At 45.5% G+C, this 22,068-nt stretch overlaps 1 protein-coding gene across 1 annotated transcript; it reads left to right on the top strand.

The window, feature by feature from the left end:
- Positions 1 to 15,068: 15,068 nt before the first annotated feature.
- LOC139833664 (uncharacterized) lies at positions 15,069 to 15,644 on the top strand. Its single transcript, XM_071824001.1, has one exon. It carries the CDS (start codon positions 15,069 to 15,071, stop codon positions 15,642 to 15,644), a length of 576 nt encoding a protein of 191 aa, XP_071680102.1.
- The last annotated feature ends 6,424 nt before the right edge of the window (positions 15,645 to 22,068 follow it).

Below are 22,068 nucleotides of genomic sequence, written 5' to 3'. Positions count from 1 at the left end.
TTTTATCCCTACAGGCAACATCACATCCACAACCTTAGAACTTTCTGTGACTGTCCCAGATTTAATGGAGGCATGAACCCACTATCGAGCATAAATACTCCCTCTTGGAGTTACAAGTAACGACTTGGCCAGAGCCTCTACTAATAACGGAGAGCATGCAAGATCATAAACAACACATAGATGATAGATTGATAATCAACATAACATAGCATTCAATATTCATCGGATCCCAACAAACGCAATATGTAGCATTACAAATAGATGATCTTGATCATGTTAGGCAGCTCACAAGATCCAATAATGATAGCACAATTAGGAGAAGACGACCATCTAGCTACTGCTATGGACCCATAGTCCAGGGGTGAACTACTCACACATCACTCCGGAGGCGACCATGGCGGTGAAGAGTCCTCCGGGAGATGATTCCCCTCTCCGGCAGGGTGCCGGAGGCGATCTCCTGAATCCCCCGAGATGGGATTGGCGGCGGCGTCGTCTCTGGAAGGTTTTCCGTATCGTGGCTCTCGGTACTGGAGTTATTATCGACGAAGGCTTAAGTAGGCGGAAGGGTAGGTCAGGGGGCGCCACGAGGGCCCCACACGCTAGGGCCGCGCGGCCCAAGCCCTGGCCGCGTCGCCCTGTTGTGTGGGCGCCTCGTCGCCCCACTTCGTTTCCCTTTCGGACTTCTGAAAGCTTCGTGGAAAAATAAGATCCTGGGTGTTGATTTCGTCCAATTCCGAGAATATTTCCTTACTAGGATTTCTCAAAACCGTAAACAGCAACAGAAAACAAGAATCGTTCTTCGGCATCTTGTTAATAGGTTAGTGCCGGAAAATGCATAAATATGACATAAAGTATGTATAAAACATGTAGGTATTGTCATAAAACAAGCATGGAACATAAGAAATTATCGATACGTTGGAGACGTATCAGCATCCCCAAGCTTAGTTCCTACTCGTCCCGTGTAGGTAAACGATAACAAAGATAATTTCTGAAGTGACATGCCATCATAATCATGATCAATACTATTGTAAGCACATGTAATGAATGCAGCGATTCGAAGCAATGGTAAAGACAATGGTTAAACAATTGAATCATATAGCAAAGACTTTTCATGAATAGTACTTGCGAGACAAGCATCAATAAGTCTTGCATAAGAGTTAACTCATAAAGCAATAAATTCAAAGTAAAGGCATTGAAGCAACACAAAGGAAGATTAACTTTCAGCAGTTGCTTTCAACTTGTAACATGTATATCTCATGGATAGTTGTCAACATAAAGTAATATGATGAATGCAAATATGCAAGTATGTAAGAATCAATGCACAGTTAACACAAGTGTTTGCTTCTAAGACAGAAAGAAGTAGGTGAACTGACTCAACATAAAAGTAGAAGAATAGCCCTTCGCAGAGGGAAGCATTGATTGCTATATTTATGCTAGAGCTTTTATTTTGAAAACATAAAGAGAGCATAAAAGTAAATTTTGAGAGGTGTTTGTTGTTGTCAACGAATGGTAGTGGGTACTCTAACCCCCTTGCCAGACAAACCTTCAAAGAGCGGCTCCCATGAAACATTTTTATTTTTGGGTGGCACTCCTTCCAACCTTGCTTTCACAAACCATGGCTAACCGAATCCTCGGGTGCCTGCCAACAATCTCATACCATGAAGGAGTGCCTTTTTATTTTAGTTTTGTTTAGATGACACTCCTCCCCACCTTTGCTTTCTCAAGCCATGGCTAACCGAATCTTCGGGTGCCGTCCAACAATCACATATCATGGAGGAGTGTCTATTTTTTTGTAAAATTATGAAGGTTGATTAATTTGGGACTGGGAATCCCATTGCCAGCTCTTTTTGCAAAATTATTGGATAAGCGGATGAAGCCACTAGTCCATTGGTGAAAGTTGCCCAACAAGATTGAAAGATAAACACCACATACTTCCTCATGAGCTATAAAACATTGACACAAATAAGGGATGATAAATTTTGAATTGTTTAAAGGTAGCACTCAAGCAATTTACTTTGGAATGGCAGAGAAATACCATGTAGTAGGTAGGTATGGTGGACACAAATGGCATAATTTTTGGCTCAAGGATTTGGATGCACGAGAAGTAATCCCTCTCAATACAAGGCTTAGGCTAGCAAGGTTATTTGAAGCAACCACAAGTATGAACCGGTACAGCAAAACTCACATGAAAACATATTGCAAGCATTATAAGACTCTACACCGTCTTCCTTGTTGTTCAAACCCTTACTAGAAAATATCTAGACCTTAGAGAGACCAATCATGCAAACCAAATTTTAGCAAGCTCTATGTATTTCTTCACTAATAGGTGCAAAGTATATGATGCAAGAGCTTAAACATGATCCTTATGAGCACAACAATTGCCAAGTATCAAATTATTCAAGATATTCTACCAATTACCACATGTAGCATTTCCCGTTTCCAACCATATAACAATTAACGAAGCAGTTTCAACCTTCGCCATGAACATTATGAGTAAAGCGAAGGACATATTTGTCCATATGCAACAGCGGAGCGTGTCTTTCTCCCACACAATGAATGCTAGGATCCAACTTTATTCAAACAAAATAAAAATAAAAACATACAGACGCTCCAAGTAAAGCACATAAGATGTGATGGAATAAAAATGTAGTTTCACTAGAGGAACCTGATAATGTTGTCGATGAAGAAGGGGATGCCTTGGGCATCCCCAAGCTTAGATGCTTGAGTCCTCTTGAAATATGCAGGGATGAACCACGGGGGAATCCCCAAGCTTAGAGCTTTCACTCTCCTTGATCATATTGTATCATCCTCCTCTCTTGATCCTTGAAAACTTCCTCCACACCAAACTCAAAACAACTCATTAGAGGGTTAGTGCATAATCAAAATTCACATGTTCAGAGGTGACATAATCATTCTTAACACTTCTGGACATTGCACAAAGCTACTGAAAGTTAATGGAATAAAGAAATCCATCAAACATAGCAAAACAGGCAATGCGAAATAAAAGGCAGAATCTGTCAAAACAGAACAGTCCGTAAAGACAAATTTTTAAGGTGCACCAGACTTGCTCAAATGAAAATGCTCAAATTTAATGAAAGTTGCGTACATATCTGAGGATTACTCACGTAAATTGGCAGATTTTTCTGAGTTACCTACAGAGACTACTGCTCAAATTTGCGACAGCAAGAAATCTGTTTCCGCGCAGTAATCCAAATCTAGTATGAACCTTACTATCAAAGACTTTACTTGGCACAACAATGCAAAAAAATTAAGATAAGGAGATGTTGCTACAGTAGTAACAACTTCCAAGACTCAAATATAAAACAAAAGTGCAGAAGTAAAATCATGGGTTGTCTCCCATAAGCGCTTTTCTTTAACGCCTTTCAGCTAGGCGCAGAAAGTGTGTATCAAGTATTATCAAGAGATGAAGCATCAACATCATAATTTGTTCTAATGATAGAATCAAAAGGTAACTTCATTCTCTTTCTAGGGAAGTGTTCCATACATTTCTTGAGAGGAAATTGATATTTAATATTACCTTCCTTCATATCAATAATAGCACCAACAGTTCGAAGAAAAGGTCTTCCCAATATAATGGGACAAGATGCATTGCATTCAATATCCAACACAACAAAATCAACGGGGAAAAGGTTATTGTTAACCGTAATGCGAACATTATCAATCCTCCCCAAAGGTTTCTTTGTAGAATTATCAGCAAGATTAACATCCAAATAACAATTTTTCAATGGTGGCAAGTCAAGCATATTATAGATTTTCCTAGGCATAACGGAAATACTTGCACCAAGATCACATAAAGCATTGCAATCAAAATCATTGACCTTCATCTTAATGATGGGCTCCCAACCATCTTCTAACTTCCTAGGAATAGAAGTTTCAAGTTTTAGTTTCTCTTCTCTAGCTTTTATGAGAGCATTTGTAATATGTTTCGTAAAGGCCAAATTTATAGCACTAGCATTAGGACTTTTAGCAAGTTTTTGTAAGAACTTTATAACTTCAGAGATGTGATAATCATCAAAATCTAAACCATTATGATCTAAAGCAATGGGATCATTGTCCCCAATATTGGAAAAAAAATTCAGCAGTTTTATCACAAAGTAGCTTTCAGCTTTAGCAGTGTTCCGGCTTTGGCAGTGCTTTGCATTAGAAGTAGAAACATTGCCAACACCAATTATTTTACCATTAATAGTAGGAGGTGTAGCAACATGTGAAGCATTAGCATTGCTAGTGGTGGTAATAGTCCAAACTTTAGCTATATTGTTATCTTTAGCATTTTCTTCTTTTTCCCACCTAGCACGCAATTCGGCTATCAATCTAATATTCTCATTAATTCTAACTTGGATGGCGTTTGCTGCAGAAAATGACTTAATATCTTTATTTTCATTAGGCATAACTTTCGATTTCAAAAGATCAACATCAGCAGCAAGACTATCGACTTTAGAAGCAAGTATATCAATTTTCTCAAGCTTTTCTTCAACAGATTTGCTAAAAGCAGTTTGTGTACTAATAAATTCTTTAATCATGGCTTCAAGTCCAGGGGGTGTATTCCTATTATTGTTGTAAGAATTCCCGTAATAATTACCATACCCGTTACCATTATTATAAGGATATGGCCTATAGTTGTTACTAGAATTGTTCTGATAAGCATTGTTGTTGAAATTATTATTTTTAATGAAGTTCACATCAACATGTTCTTCTTGGGCAACCAATCAAGCTAACGGAACATTATTAGGATCAACATTTATCCTACCGTTCACAAGCATAGACATAATAGCATCAATCTTATCACTCAAGGAGGAGGTTTCTTCGACAAAATTTACCTTCTTACCTTGTGGAGCTCTTTCCGTGTGCCATTCAGAGTAATTAATCATCATATTATCAAGAAGCTTTGTTGAGGCGCCTAGAGTGATGGACATAAAAGTACCTCCAGCAGCTGAATCCAATAGGTTCCGCGAAGAAAAATTCAATCCTGCATAAAAGGTTTGGATGATCATCCAAGTAGTCAGTCCATGGGTTGGGCAATTTTTAACCAAAGATTTCATTCTTTCCCATGCTTGGGCAACATGCTCATTATCCAATTGTTTAAAATTCATTATGCTACTTCTCAAAGATATAATTTTAGCAGGAGGATAATATCTACCAATGAAAGCATCCTTACATTTAGTCCATGAATCAATACTATTCTTAGGCAAAGATAGCAACCAATCTTTAGCTCTTCCTCTTAATGAGAAAGGAAACAATTTTAATTTTATAATGTCACCATATACATCCTTATACTTTTGCATTTCGCAAAGTTCAACAAAATTATTAAGATGGGCAGCAGCATCATCAGAACTAACACCAGAAAATTGCTCTCTCATAACAAGATTCAGTAAAGCAGGTTTAATTTCAAAGAATTCCGCTGTAGTAGCAGGTGGAGCAATGGGTGTGCATAAGAAATCATTATTATTTGTGTTTGTGAAGTCACACAACTTAGTATTTTCAGGAGTACCCATTTTAGCAATAGTAAATAAAGCAAACTAGATAAAGTAAATGCAAGTAACTAATTTTTTTGTGTTTTTAATATGGAGAACGCAAACAAGACAGTAAATAAAGTAAAGCTAGCAACTAATTTTTTTGTATTTTGATATAATGCAGCAAACAAAGTAGTAAATAAAAGTAAAGCAAGACAAAAACAAAGTAAAGAGATTGGAAGTGGAGACTCCCCTTGCAGCGTGTCTTGATCTCCCCGGCAATGGCGCCAGAAAAAGAGCTTGATACGCGTACAACACGCGTCCGTTGGGAACCCAAAGAGGAAGGTGTGATGCGTACAGCGGCAAGTTTTCCCTCAGTAAGAAACCAAGGTTTATCGAACCAGTAGGAGCCAATAATCACGTTGAAGGTTGATGGCGGCGGAGTGTAGTGCGGCGCAACACTAGGGATTCCGGCGCCAACGTGGAACCTGCACAACACTACCAAAATACTTTGCCCCAACGTGACAGTGAGGTTGTCAATCTCATCGGCTTGCTGTAACAAAGGATTAGATGTATAGTGTGGATGATGATGTTTGCAGAAAACAGTAAGAACAATATTTGCAGTAGATTGTATTCGATGTAAAGAATGGACCAGGGTCCACAGTTCACTAGTGGTGTCTCTCCTATAAGAAATAGCATGTTGGGTGAACAAATTACAGTTGGGCAATTGACAAATAAAGATGGCATGACAATGCACATACATGTTATGATGAGTAGTGTGAGATTTAATTGGACATTACGACAAAGTACATAGACCGCTATCCAGCATGCATCTATGCCTAAAAAGTCCACCTTCAGGTTATCATCCGAACCCCTTCCAGTATTAAGTTGCAAACAACAGACAATTGCATTAAGTATGGTGCGTAATGTAATCAACAAATACATCCTTAGACATAGCATTGATGTTTTATCCCTAGTGGCAACAACACATCCACAACCTTAGAACTTTATGTCACTGTCCCAGATTTAATGGAGGCATGAACCCACTATCGAGCATAAATACTCCCTCTTGGAGTTACAAGTAACGACTTGGCCAGAGCCTCTACTAATAACGGAGAGCATGCAAGATCATAAACAACACATAGATGATAGATTGATAATCAACATAACATAGCATTCAATATTCATCGGATCCCAACAAACGCAACATGTAGCATTACAAATAGATGATCTTGATCATGTTAGGCAGCTCACAAGATCCAACAATGATAGCACAATTAGGAGAAGACGACCATCTAGCTACTGCTATGGACCCATAGTCCAGGGGTGAACTACTCACACATCACTCCGGAGGCGACCATGGCGGTGAAGAGTCCTCCGGGAGATGATTCCCCTCTCCGGCAGGGTGACGGAGGCGATCTCCTGAATCCCCCGAGATGGGATTGGCGGCGGCGGCGTCTCTGGAAGGTTTTCCGTATCGTGGCTCTCGGTACTGGAGTTATTATCGACGAAGGCTTAAGTAGGCGGAAGGGTAGGTCAGGGGGCGCCACGAGGGCCCCACATGCTAGGGCCGCGCGGCCCAAGCCCTGGCCGTGCCGCCCTGTTGTGTGGGCGCCTCGTCGCCCCACTTCGTTTCCCTTTCGGACTTCTGGAAGCTTCGTGGAAAAATAAGATCCTGGGCATTGATTTCGTCCAATTCCGAAAATATTTCCTTACTAGGATTTCTGAAACCAAAAACAGCAGAAAACAGCAACTGGCTCTTCGGCATCTTGTTAATAGGTTAGTGCCGGAAAATGCATAAATATGACATAAAGTATGTATAAAACATGTAGGTATTGTCATAAAACAAGCATGGAACATAAGAAATTATCGATACATTGGAGACGTATCATAGTCCATGACGCTCTGTAGAGTCCGGCCGTACCACCATAGCCGACGGCCGGCCTCGTGGAAGTTCCCAGGAGGCAGACCGTCCTCCTCATACCTGGCGAGCGCCCTGTCACGCCGATTGATGAAGAAGGCGTCCCAAGTATGCTGGTTATCGGGATGCCAGCGGGGATTCATCCGCTGCTCCGGCGTGAGATCGAGGTAGTAGTGGTTCGTGATGGCCGCCCGACGCGCAGTACCCTGAGGGACGGGAGGGACCGGCACGCCTCCGGCGCTTAGGCTCCAGCCGGCGGGGATGCGGTAGCCCGGTGGGCAAGGGTAGTTCGAGGCGCAAAGCTCCTCCACCTGCTGGTAGGTTAGAGTGGGTGCGGTGGAATCCATGAGAGAGTGATGAGAGATTGTAGAGATGTGATAATGCTGGCCAAGCCGGGCTACATATATGTAGTGAGAAATGGCGGGAAAATGGGAGCGGGAAGACAGGAGGCGGGAAGAAAGTGGCGGGAAGACAGGGAAGAAATGGCGGGATAAGGACGTTTGGGTAAGCTTTAGTCCCGGCTGGTGGGTGCAACCTGGACTAAATGCGGGAAGAAAGAGGCGGGAAGAAAGTGGTGGGAAGACAGAGGCGTGAAGAAATGGCGGGAAGACATAGGCGGGAAAGAACTGGTGGGAAGACGGGCCGGGAAGAACTTGTGGGAAGACAGAGGTGACCGGGAAGAACTGGTTGGAAGCGGGGGGCAGGAAGACAGATGAGGGAAGACATTGGATTTTTCTGATTTTTTTGATATATTATTTGTATTTTAAACATTCTGAAATGAATTAGTTCTATTTTTCTGAATTTTTTCATATATTATTTGTATTTTTAAGAATTTGAATTGAATTAGTTTTATTTTTCTGAATTTTTTGATATATTATTTATATTTTTAAGAATTTGAATTGAATTAGTTTTATTTTTCTGAATTTTTTGATATATTATTTGTATTTTTAAAAATTTGAATTGAATTAGTTTTATTTTTCTTAATTTTTTGATATATTATTTGTATCTTTAAGATTTTGAATTGAATTAGTTTTATTTTTCTGAATTTTTTCATATATTATTTGTATTTATAAGAATTTGAATTGAATTAGTTTTATTTTTGTGAATTTTTTGATATATTATTTGTGATTTTAAGATTTTGAATTGAATTAGTTTTATTTATCTGATTTTTTTGATATATTATTTGTATTTTTAAGATTTTGAAAAAGAAAAGTATTTTGAAAAATACCTTTAGTCGCGGTTGGCCTGGCCAACCGCGACTAAAGGTCGTTGCGCGCGGGAACGCAAAAACCCGCCGAAAAAACCCTTTAGTCGCGGTTGGTCTGGCCAACCGCGACTAAAGGGTACCCTTTAGTCGGGGGTCGCCTGCCCAACCGCGACTAAAGGGGGCTATAAATACAAAGCCCGAACCGTCGCCTCCCCAACCTCGTCTTCTCCGCGATTTCTCTCGCAAGACCGTGCCGCACCGATCGACGCCGCCGCCCGCCCCGCCGCCAACGACGCCGCCGCTGCGCGCGCGCGCCGCGCGCAGCTCCTCGCCGTAGACGTCGTGCCGCTTCGCCGAGAGCGCCGCCTCCTCCCGTAAGAACCGCGCCGCGCGTCGCGCGCCGCCCTCGTCTCGGAAACGCCGCGCTCGTCGTAGGTTCTCCCCAGAACCACTGCCGCCGCCGCCACACGTGCGCCGCGCCGCTGCTTTCGCTGCCGCCGCCCCTTGCATCCGTCGCCGCACGCATGCATCGGCCGCCGCGCGCCTGGCCAGGGAGAGAGAGAAAGCAGAGGGAGAGGAGAGAGGCCAGGGGCGCCTGGCTGATTTTTTTTTGTTTTTTTTTGTTTTTTTAATTTTAAAATAACTTTTGTTAATTAAAAATGTAACTTAATTAAATTATTATGTGAAGAACTAATTTTAACTAATTTTGTGACTAATTTGTAACTAATTTTGTGACTAATTTTGTGACTAATTTTGTAACTAATTTGGAACTAATTTTGTGACTAATTTTGTAACTAATTTGTAACTAATTATGTGAAGAACTAATTTGTAACTAATTTGTTACTAACTTTTGTTAATTAAAAATGTAACTTAATTAAATTATTATGTGAAGAACTAAATTATTATGTGAATAATTAATTTCGCCACCGCCCTTTCGCCACCGACCCCGCGTGTATACGGAGGGGGCGGCGAGGGCCTCGCCGCCCCCTCCGTATACGCGCGGGGTTTATTTTGTTTTTTTACGAGAGACAGGATCGGCACCGCCACCGCCACCGCCCTTTCGCCACCGCCCTTTCACCACCGCCACCGGTCTCTCGGTCACGCGGTCACTGCGAGGCGAGGTCGACGTCCGCATATACACATCTAATATGCGTTCCCCCTCTCGCCTCCCTCGTCGGCCTCTATCTTTAATGTAGAAGAGATGTGATAATGCTGGCATATACACAATTAATTAGTTTTTACTACATGTTTTCAGGAGTGACACATATGGCGGACGATAGAGCCAACCCGATTAGGGATAACTATAATCCGAAAGCCGAGGCACATCTTTTCGGCATCATAAACGGCGACATTCTTTATGTTCCGCCCCAAGAAGATGAAGAAGAAGATATCTCTTCTTATCTGAACCTTGGCGGTGAAGATGAAGGTCGTCAGCGAGGTGATGACGAAGGAACGGACACTGTTGATGGAGGTGAACCGTCGACAAACACCTCCGGCGATGTTGATAAGCAATTAGCAATCACCACCTCCGGCGAGGTATATATATACATTGAGCCTCAGCTGGTGATACAAATTTATCGATTTCAATAAATATGTGTATTAACTCGACTCTCTTTCTTATTTTAGCCCTCGGCCAGCGGATCGTCAAAAAAATCGGTGAAGATAAAGCGTGGCAAAACCAAGACGTTGAAACAAGGAGTAATATATACCATTGATGTTATCAGTCCAAGAGGCAAGCCGCTGGAGCCCGAAGAGGCGTACACCAAGTTCATCAACCAATGCGGAGTCGTTGTTAGAGACAGCGTCCCGATCACCGTCCAGGAATGGCATGAGCCAGTGAAGGCACGTGTTGGTTCCAGTTTCGTTAGCAAGAGAAAGAAAAAGGAATGCTGGAGAACGCTTATGGAGCATTTCGTTCTACCTCCGGAATACCGCAAAAAAAGATGAATTCGGTAACGACGATCCAGAGGGACGTAAGAGGAGGAGGCTGGTCAAAGAGTTCGCTCTTCAGAAGATGGCCACAGCATTCCGCACATACAAGAAAAATTTAGCGGCTCAATATGTCGAGAAGGGGAAGACTCCGGATTTCACCGGACAGTATGAGAAGCTGAAAGATGATTGGCCCGAATTTGTGAGGCAAAAGAAATCAGAGGAATTCAAGGCCATATCGGATAAAAATAAGGCAAATGTGGCTAAGAAGCAGTACAATCATATTATGGGGCCAGGAGGATACCGCCTTTCGGAGCCTAAGTGGCAGAAGATGGAGGATGACCTGAGGGCGCGAGGAATCCCTCTAGGTACCGAGGGATGGGACCCTAGGGCCAAAAGCTGGTGGTACGGGCATGGGGGAACGCTAGACCCGGTGACAGGGGAGTGTACCCACAGAGACACAAAGTTTAAACCCACCCAAGCCCTTATTGACGCAATGAGGGATGCTCAAGAGGGGAAGATCAAGTTCAACAGAGAGAATGACCAGCTGACAAGAGCCCTCGTGAATCCTGAACATGGAGGACGTGTACGAGGCAAAGACGTCATTTCGTGGGAAGAAGGGTTTTCCCAGGAAGATGACCCCTACAGTTACAGAAGCCGTAAGAGAAAGGCGGATCAGCAAAAAGATGAGCCGGCGCGGTTGGCATCGGAATTCAATGAGATGAAGAAAACTGTGGATGTACTAGTACAAGAAAGAGATGCAGCTCGGACGCAGCATGAAGATCATCCACCGGATGTCGGAAGCCAGCAGCGGAGAAGCAGCGTGGCTTCCACGGAGGCCCCACCGGCTGGTGCACATGCACCGACAATCGAAATTACTGCACCGGAGCCTCCGGCGATCGAAATTACTGCACCGGAGCCTCCTCGCTACCCCGTGGACGATGTAAAGGAGATGAAAGAATGTCATCTGTATTATCCAATGGGGAACATGTCCATGAAGGTAGCCATCGGCAGTGCTTTACCATGTGAACCTGGAGCACTCCACCATAACAAGCCCATTCAAGATGGCTATGCTTGTGTCACGGTGGAGGACATAGTACAAGGGTTTGAGGACCTGGAGATTGACATTGCTACACCTGAAGGGGAGAGAAGACTTGGAGATGTCAAGCGCCATTTCATTCTATGGCAAAAGAAGTTTATCAAGTTTCCAGGCGAGGCACCAAGGCCAACAAGTCCACCCCCTACGGTGGTGGTGGCGGTGGCGGTGGTGGTGGTGGTGGTGCTTCACCTACACCTCCTTCACGTCAGCCGACGCTGCCCCCCCAATTCACCTCCGGCGGGTAAGCAGCCGCCGCCCCCAGTCCGCCCCGGGCGGGTAAGCAGACGCCGCCCCCCAATCCACCTCCGGCGAAGAAGCAGAAGCAGTCCTGGACTATTAACCCGGACCCTTATGTACCTAAGACCACAAAGGTACCGGAGCCATCACTGAAGCCTCTCCCCACGAGGCCTTGGGAACGTAGTGCCGAGGAAGTTGACGCGGCCGCGGCTGCTCACCATGAGAAATGGAGGGCAGAATGCCAGGCGAGAAGAGAGCACGAGCCCAAACCAGTATATTCTGACAAGGAAAAGAAGTGGGCTAAGTCATTTTTGAGCACACCCTCCCAAGCCGCGAAGAATCTGCCTGACGACTATGCACGTGAACTTCGTAGGCAGGCACTCATATTGAAGGAGAAGAAAGAGCTGGTGGAGAAGCAGGAGAAGAAAGCCTTGTAGGAGGCCGAGAAAGAATTAGCAAGTAAAAAAAGCGGGAAACGAGTTGCCCAGCTCGGGGAACAAAGTAAACAATTGATCGCCCCGCTCATAGTGAAAGCCGCCGGTCCGGATGCTGAACTAATGGACCCCACAATCATAGCAGCTGCGGCAGAACAGGGAATGACCGTAACGGCTGCCAGAGAACAAGCGGCCCTGATCGGTATGACTATTCATGCACTGTTAGGCCTTGATGAGGCGTCAGTGAAGGAGGTAGTAATTACATATGTGCCGAATGGGCCTCTCGTCGAGCCTACGCAGGAAGAGGATCTACCTCCACAAATGAAAAGTCTGCTGAAATGGTACAAGGGTTACATAAAAAATAAAAACACCAAATAATATATTTATGCGGAAGTTAGATATGAGCATCACTTCAAACATTACTATGTAACAATTCATCTGAGTGAATTGTTCCAGCTTTTCAATCTGCGCGAGCTCGACAAATCTATCATCAGTTGCTACGTTCTGTAAGTGATTTATTTCTACCCCATCTCGTTCATATTGCATGCACTATATATATGTCCTAACTATATTGTTGTGTACGCTATTATGCAGAATGAAGATTAAGGAATGCGAAGTAAGGAACATCCATGTTGTTGGGTTCATTGACCCACACATCGTTAATGGATATGTGTTAGAACATCACCCCGCCGACATGGAGGCCGACCTGTGGCGGTTTCTTACAAAGCAGGAACTCAAAAGTGATATTCTATTTTCTTACCATTTTGGGTGAGTGTTTCTGTCTTGAGCACATTCTCTTTTGTTTACTCCATGCATTGTATGTGGCCGGCTAATCGATGAGTTATGCATGACTGTGCATGTATCATGTCCGCAGGTTCCACTGGATTCTGCTAGTAATTAAATTTCACACCTCCACATGTCTCGTCCAGGACTCTCTGACTCTGGATGCAAAGCTTTGGGGCGACATGAGAAGAATGTTGCAGAAGTAATTATTTTCATTCATTTGCGCTCTATATCGATCGGCCTATTTCGTTCATTTCCTAATATCAAGTAACTAATAACTCTCTTGTTCATTTAATTTTCTTTGCCTCGTAGGGTTTGGAGACGGTTCTCAGATGAAAGGGTCGGTGAATTCAAAAAAGAGCTACAATTCATGCGGTCAGTGGCTGCGACTGGGGATATTCAGCCACCGGGGACCAATCTATGTGGATACTATGTTTGTGAGATGATCCGGAGATACACCTCTGAGCGGGTTCCGTGTGATAACAATGTCAAGAGGAATAACCTCCGGAAGATGCTTAGTCCAGAAGCTCGCTTCCGACCACTTCAAGAGGAACTAGCTGGATGGTTCATGAGGGAAGTCGTCGATCCTAAAGGAGAACACTATGTAGAGGACGTAGAACTTCATATGCATTAAATTATGTATGTAAACTTGTTAAAAATTGTATATGGTCATCCGATGATATTGAATATATATTGTATATTCCTCTTGAATTCTTTTTGGTTCTAATTTCAAATTTGTTTGAAATTGTACATTCATATGCATGTATGTAGTACCGTAGAATATGTGAAACTCCTTCAAAATTAAAATAAAACACAAAAGAAATAAAACAATACAAATTAAAAAGAAACCAGGTTTGGGGGGGGGGGGGGGGGGGGGGGCAAAAACCAAAAAACTGTGGCGGCCTTTAGTCGCGGTTGGCCAGAAGAACCGCGACTAAAGGTCCTCCGCCCCTACCGTCGCCTGGCGCCCACGTGGACGGGCCTTTAGTCGCGGTTCGTAACCAACCGCGACTAAAGGGTGGGGGCTTTAGTCCCGCATGTTTAATACCGATTGCACAACCGGTATTAATGGACGTTGCAAACCAGGATTAAAGCCTCTTTTTCCACCAGTGACCGGTGATTGATGTTCTCCAACAGTGCCCAGGAAGCTCGTTACTATTCCAGGAGTGGCCTTGCGCTACACATGACCATGTTCTTTTCAAAGTTACACTGGGAGTCTCTTGTGCATATATAAGACTGCAAATCTATGACCGTGAGCTCATTGTCCACTGCATTGTTGAAGACTAAACAAGAATCTGGTTGAATCAAGAATTTCATCTTGAAATGCACTAGAAAGTGAAAGAACTTTCAGGGGTGTTAACGAGCCTGCTGATGATGGTCACCCACAAGCAGAAGCACAGCGAGACAGAAGGCAACGCAAGGAAAGCAAGCGCTACCCGGCACGTGACTACGTCCTCCACTCCTCCGCTGAGTTGTATTCGTGTAGGCCCAGGGTAAAAGATACAGAGAGGGAGGCCTGGGATCGGTGGTGAATTTGTAATTGGCTTCGGCCTGGCCTGGCTTGGCCTAACTCTCCCCTTCCTCTTCCTCGGATTCGAAATCCTACTCTCCAATTTGTAATCTTGATACAATTATAGTTACTATACAGATCTGAGTGAGATAGTGGATAACATTTGGTCACAGCGGCTGCAGCGGCGCAACAGGAGAGCCACAAGCATGACGTGGAAGCGGTCATCGTCCAATCTGTCAATTCGGCAGAGGACGCAGCCATTGTTAAGATAGGTCTAGTGTATATCTTGTATAGGGATACATCTGTTGTGTACGTGTACGATTGTACCTTGTATCTTGTATGTTGATCATTATATAAAGGAGAGACACGTGAGGGCTTTGCCTCACGCAAACCCTAAATAATAATTTGGTATCAGAGCCTGATCAGCCCACCGCCGCCTCCCAACCCTAGCGCCACCGATCAATCTCAGCCACCGCCATGACCAGCAGATCGCTGCCCCTCTCCACCAACGTCGGCGCCATCATCTCGTCGCCGGCAACCACGATCGCAGCTCCCGCGGTCGTTCCCACCATCGCCGTCCGCCTCGACCGCAACAACTACATGCTGTGGCGCGCCCTCACCCTCACCAACTTCTCTGGCGCCTCTCTTCATGGGCACCTCGACGGCACCACGGCCGCACCAAGCAAAACCCTCACCGAAGGGGGAGGTGCTGACGCCCGCGTCGTGGACAACCCCGACTATCACCGGTGGTGGACACAAGATCAGAAGGTCCTCGGGCTCCTCCTCTCCTCGATGACGGAGGATATCGTGTGCCAGTTGTTGGGCTGCCCCACAGCCGCAGCGGCGTGGTCTGCTGTTCAGTCCATGTTCGGCGCACAGAACCGTGCCGGAGTTCAGCACATGAAGCGCCAGATCCAGGCGCTGAAGAAGCAGGACATGACGGCGGGCGAGTATATGCAGAAGGTGAAGGCACTTGCCGATGCCATGGCCACCGCCGGCTCTCCGCTCTCCGATGACGACATCATCGACTACATGCTCATTGGCTCCGGGTAGGCCTTCAACCCCATCGCCGGATCGCTCAACATGGCGATCGTTCCGGTCACGCTACCGTCTTTCTACTCCATGGTCCCGAACTATGAGGGGCTCCAATAGGCGCAGCAAGCCGAGGGTGATGAGTGGACCTCGTCTGCGAATGCTACATCGCGTCCAGGTCATACCAACCCTGGTCGACCATCTGGTGGCGCGCCGGGCGGCTACCAGCAGCAGCCCAACTACCAGCAGCAAGACCGTCGCCCGTCAGGAGGCTCCACGGGCAACTACCAGCAGAAGGATCGGCGCCGCGATGGTGGTGGCCAGGACCGACGCCGCGATGGTGACGGCAATGGTCGCAATGGAGGAGGCAACGGCAGCCGTCGCTGGCGCCCCAAGTGCCAAATCTGCAAGAATTGGGGACATGAGGCCTCGGACTGCCGCACCCGCTACGACGACTATCCTAGCTCCGGCAACACATCATCGACCTCCTCCAACAACCCTCCGCACTAGATCATGGACTCCGGTGCGACGGATCACCTGACAAGTGATCTTGAGCGCCTCTACATGCATGAGCGCTGTGGCGGGACGGACCAAGTGCAAGTGGCCAATGGTGCATGTTTGTCTATTTCGCATATTGGTCATTCGAATTTAGCCGGTTCATCCCTTCAGCTTCGCAATATTCTTCATGTTCCAAACATTAACAAGCACCTTTTATATGTCTATCGTCTTGTTTGCGATAATGACGTCTTTGTTGAATTTCATAAATTCTTTTTCCTTGTTATGGACAAGGCCAAGAGGCGAACTCTTCTTCACGGTAGAAGCCAGGACGGGTTGTACCCTACCCCGTTTACCCGTGCGTCTTCATCATCCCGCCATGCGTCATCCAGCATCAAGATTACTCCGTCCCAGTGGCATCAGCGTCTCGGTCATCCTTCGAATAATGTGGTCCAGTCTATTGTTAAGCAAAACGATCTTTTGTGTTCTTCCTCTAGTCAAACTTTGGTTTGTGATGCCTGTCAGCGTGCTAAAAGTCGACAATTACCTTATAAAGATTCTTATCATGTTTCCACTGTTCCCCTTGAGTTGATTCATTCTGATCTGTGGGGTCTTGCTATTGCTTCATCCGGTGGTTACCAATATTATGTTAGCTTTGTCGATGATTATTCTCGTTTTTGTTGGATCTACCTTCTTAAGCACAAGTATGATGTTGAGCAGGTTTTTTATGCGTTTCAAGCGAATGTCGAGCATCTTTTGAACACAAAGATTAGGGTTGTCCAATCTGACTGGGGTGGTGAATACCACAAACTTCATCTCTATTTTCAGCGCACCGGGATCGCCCACTCAGTAGAATGGTATCGCTGAACGAAAACATCGCCACTTGGTTGAGACGGGGCTAGCTCTCTTGGCTCATTCATCTCTTCCCCTTCGCTATTGGGACGAGGCGTTTCTCACTGCCTAGTACCTTATAAATCGCATGCCTACTCCTGTTTTGCATAAGGGCACACCCTTCCATCGCCTTCTTGGAGTTCATCCAGATTACACTTTCCTTCGCACCTTTGGGGTCGCCTGCTGGCCTAGCTTGCGTAAGTATAATGCACGCAAGCTCGCTCCACTATGTGTGTTTTCCTCGGGTATAGTCCTATGCATAAGGGATACAAATGTCCAGATCGGTCCACGGGACGTATTTATATTTCCCGTGATGTCAGTTTTGACGAGTCCGTGTTTCCGTATTCCACTCCCGGTGTTTTCATTGACGTTTCCACCCTTGTGCATGCCATAGCTTCCCCTTCCGATGAACCGGTTACGAGTGCCAATATGCGGAATTATGACCTGTCATATTTGTCTACTAATACAGCTGTTTGTGCGAGCTCTCCACATGTGTAGGTTGCGCCCTCAACGTCACCAGCGATCGACGTCCCCTCTCCAGCTGGTATGATCGACGTGCATGGATGCACGCCTCCCGAACCATGCGCGGAGACCGGGCCATCGCCTCCGGATCCTCCCTCGCCTTCGCGGGAGCCTAGCGACGTGCCAGATGGGCCTCCGTCTCCCGCGGCCCATCCTCCTTCCCAGCCCATGACACCCCCTGCCGAGAGCACCGCCTCTCCGGCCGCGTCACCCTTGGCTGGTGCACCATCGGCTGATGCCCCGACAGCCACGCCGTCTGCCCCTGGACATGGCATGGTTACCCGTGCTCGTGATCACACCAGACGTGACAAACACTATACGGATGGTACTATCCGCTATGATCCTCGTCGGCGTGCTTTTCTTGCGACGTCGGTTTCTCATCGGGAGGCACTTGTTGATACTGCATGGAGAGCAGCTATGTGTGACGAGCTTTCTGCCCTACGTTAGACAAATACTTGGGTGTTGGTTCCTCGACCACCTGGAGTAAATATCGTTGGCAGCAAATGGATTTTTAAGACCAAGCATTGTCCTGATGGCTCAGTTGATAAGTATAAAGCTCGTCTAGTTGCTCGTGAGTTCACTCAGCAGCATGGCATCGATTATGGTGACACCTTCAGTCCAGTTGTTAAAGCAGCCACTGTTCGTATTGTGTTATCTTTGGCGGCCTCTCGAGGGTGGACTTTGCGGCAGATTGAAATAAAAATAATATAGGAAATAAAAAATTATTCAAAAAAACTAAATTTTAGGAATTAAAAAAACTTAGTTTTAACAATACACAAACTATATATGCGGGGAGGTCCATGTCTAAGATTTAAGGTTCTTAATAACAAATCTAACAATTGGTGGCCCACATGTCAATGATGACGTGGCATCCATGCTAACAAATCGATATGTGGACATCCGTTTAGTTTTTTTTAGCATGTAGATGAGTTATATGTTTCGGAGGAAATTTTCCATCCATTTAAACCTCACACGTTACAAATCCTTTGAATCCTCTCTCTCTCTCTCTCTGAAACTTGGTCTACTAGGCTCTGACAGGCCATCATAAACACGCCATCTGATTATCCACATCCCGAGGAAATGAGTACTATTTTATTGTACTTGACGAGGAGAGAAGTATTTGCTTGTTAAATTTCACAAAAGTTCCCTTAACACAAGATACATCTGCAAAATAGCAACAACTCAATTCGATGAACGGAAGTAGTATTAGTAATAAATGATCATGAACGCAAGCAATAAAGCATCAAAAACTGTTTAATCGCGAACAAACGCAAGCGGTACATCACAAGCTCACACAGATACAACCGTTTCTCTATGCTACCTAAGATAGCAAGAATCCTAGCATAAGATAACTCGAAAGGTAGGTGGTCACGGCAGCTCTAGCACGTACTCCAGCTCGACGCCCCCGCCCAGTAGAATGACCGGCGAGGACTGAGATGAGAGCTCGCCAGACTCTTTGTCGAATGCAAGAACGTAGTTTCCGACCGACCAGAGGGCGAACCGCTTGTTGCTCCCGATAAAGCTGATCGGCCCCGCGGCCATCCAGTAGTCCTTGCCGCATAGCACCCTGCTGCTACTCACGGTGGCGCCGGAGGAGGTCCAGCGGACACCAGAGGCGGGGGACAACGCGTAGGTCTTGGTGATGTCATTTTGATAGAACACGCACATCACCCTGAAATTTGACAGACTGAGGCACGCCCTTGCGTCCTCGCCGTGGAGCAGGATGGCGGCGACAAAATGGCTTCCGTGGAACCACCCTGAGGGAGGGATCGTCATGTAGCGACATGCCAGGGGCTCGCAGACGATGGCACGTGACAGCTTCACCCAAGACCATCCATCTTCGGCGTGGTTGAAGTCCAGAAGGAGTAGGAGGCCGGCCCGAACGTCGGCGAGCTCCCATATGAGCTCACTGTCTTTCGTCCGAGGGAGGAAGTCGAGCGCCAGATTCCTTGCGGCGGCCCCCGTCCAAGGTGGCCGGGCAGAGGAAAATAAGACGGGATGACGACCAGGCATACGCCAGCCGTGTGAGCGCTCCTCGACGAGGTAGCTGCCGGCGACTTTGGTGGATGGCGCGGCGTGGAGAGCGCAGAGGACGCGGAAACTCTCGGCCACGATGATGTGGCGCCAGCGCCTGCAGGTCACAGCGGCGCGGACTAGGTCCACATGCTTGGTGAGGCGCACGAACACGAGCCCAAGAAGTTCGTCCGGGATGGCGTCAGCCTTATCCTCCATGGCGGATTTCCGGCTGCGGCTATCGTCCCCCATCTCCGGCTAGACCTAACCTTTTTTTTTGGGTATCGACCGGGCAGCCCGATCTGTAACGTACGAGTGAAAGTTATAAGTGGCGGATGTCAGATTTTTTTTCGAACATCGGAGTGTTTGACCGTTTGCACGCGGCACGGCAGATGTACAAAGGAGGAGATTTTTTTTACCAATGGTACTACGGCATATACAAATGGTAAATGAATTTTCCTTCTAGTCCCCTACGTCGCAATGGAGTACTCTAGTGAGCATAGACTTGACTTGTCTGGTTAATGCCTGTCAAGCCCAAGTGAACAGTTGAATGGCCCGTCGTATCATCCGTTGCCGTCCGACAAAGAAGCCGCCCTATGTATGTTATTGTTTCTGCCTTGTGCATAGAGATATGCACATACAACCCAAGTTTCCGACTAGCGGTGTGCCCTGTTTGGTAAATTTACGTTGCATTAATATATAAAATTTCCTTATTTCTTCCACTCACATATTGATATGTTGGTTGAATCTTACATACCATCTAGATCATGCATGCAGTAACAATTCCACGTTGTATCAGACTTGAAAATCAAACACTGGTTCAAATCGTTACCAACACGATAGTAAAAGTAAATATGTATTTCCTCCCTAAAAGAATATCATCCACGCACGTTTGTATGACGTTGCGATATGTACAAAATTATCCTCCCTAAACCCTAACCCATAACCATATACACTAGTTAACCCTAACCCTAAACCCTAGTAATAAACCAAGAGGCTATATAATAGATATTAATTCTCTCTCTCTATGTATAGTGGGGCTATACTACAACCCCTAAGAGGTTGTATAATAGATTTAATTCTACAAACCCCTCGCTAAATACATTCTAAACCCGACTCACCCACTCAACCTATAAACCCACCTCCGCCAATACTAAACTACCCTCAACCTATATTCCTCGTACCCACCGCAGCCTGCCCTCCTGCCAACCTCACCCACTCCGCTTTCCGTCACAGACCCCAACTGCATTCTGGCCCCACACATACCGTACCACATGCCTCTCGCGGACACACGTACCTCCTGTGCTAACCCAAACCCAACACCACATTCCGCCAAAACCCACTACAAACCCTTCCTCCCACCGCCCCCGCCCACCTCGCGCTGACACTATTCGACCTTCCACCGACCCCAGACTAGCCAATTTTATACAAGATTCCGACTAGCGGTGTGCCCTATTTGGTAAATTTACGTCGCATTATTAATATATAAATGTTCCTTATTTCTTCCACTCACATATTGATATGTTGGTTGAATCTTACATATCATCTAGATCATGCATGCAATAACAATTCCACGTGGTATCAGATTTGAAAATCAAACACTGGTTCAAATCATTACCAACACGATAGTAAAAGTAAATATTTATTTCCTCCCTAAAATAATATCATCCACGCACGTTTGTATGATGTTGTGATATGTAAAAAATTATCCTCCCTAAACCCTAACCCATAACCATAAACACTAGTTAACCCTAACCCTAAAGCCTAATAATAAACCAAGAGGCTATATAATAGATATTAATTCTTTCTCTATGTATAGTGGGACTATACTACAACCCCTAAGAGGTTCTATAATAGCTGTAATTCTACAAACCCCTCGCTAAATACATTCTAAACCCGACTCACCCACTCAACCTGTAAACCCTCCTCCGCTAATACTAAACTACCCTCGACCTACATTCCTCGCACCCACCGCAGCCTGCCATCCAGCCAACCTCACTCACTCCGCTTTCCGCCACACACCCCCACTGCATTCTGGCCTCACACATACCCTACCACACACCTCGCGCCGACCCCACCCAACACACGTACCTCATGTGCTAACCCCAACCCCAACACCACATTCCGCCAAAACCCACCACACAAACCCTTCCTCCCACCGCCCCCGCCCACCTCGCACTAACACTATTCGACCTTCCACCGACCCCAGACTACCCAATTTTATACAAGATTCCGACTAGCGGTGGCCTATTTAGTAAATTTATGTTGCATTTTTAATATATAAAATTTTCCTTGTTTCGTCCACTCACATATTGATATGTTGGTTGAATCTTACATACCATCTAGATCATGCATACAATAACAATTCCACGTGGTATGAGACTTGAAAGCCAAACATTGGTTCAAATCCTTAGCAACACGATACTAATTAAAAGTAAATATTTCTTTCCTCCCTAATATAATATCATCCACACATGTGTGTATGACGTTGCAATATGTAAAAAAATCATCCTCCCTAAACCCT

Source organism: Lolium perenne, chromosome 7, assembly GCF_019359855.2.
Source record: "Lolium perenne isolate Kyuss_39 chromosome 7, Kyuss_2.0, whole genome shotgun sequence".
Lineage (NCBI taxonomy): Eukaryota > Viridiplantae > Streptophyta > Magnoliopsida > Poales > Poaceae > Lolium > Lolium perenne.
The sequence above is the reverse complement of the archived record's forward strand: the minus strand, read 5'-3'. Positions and strand labels throughout refer to the sequence as shown.

Excerpts from the sequence above, each read along its gene's own strand:
- LOC139833664 (XM_071824001.1), top strand. The coding sequence starts at position 15,069 with ATGACCAGCAGATCGCTGCCCCTCTCCACCAACGTCGGCGCCATCATC.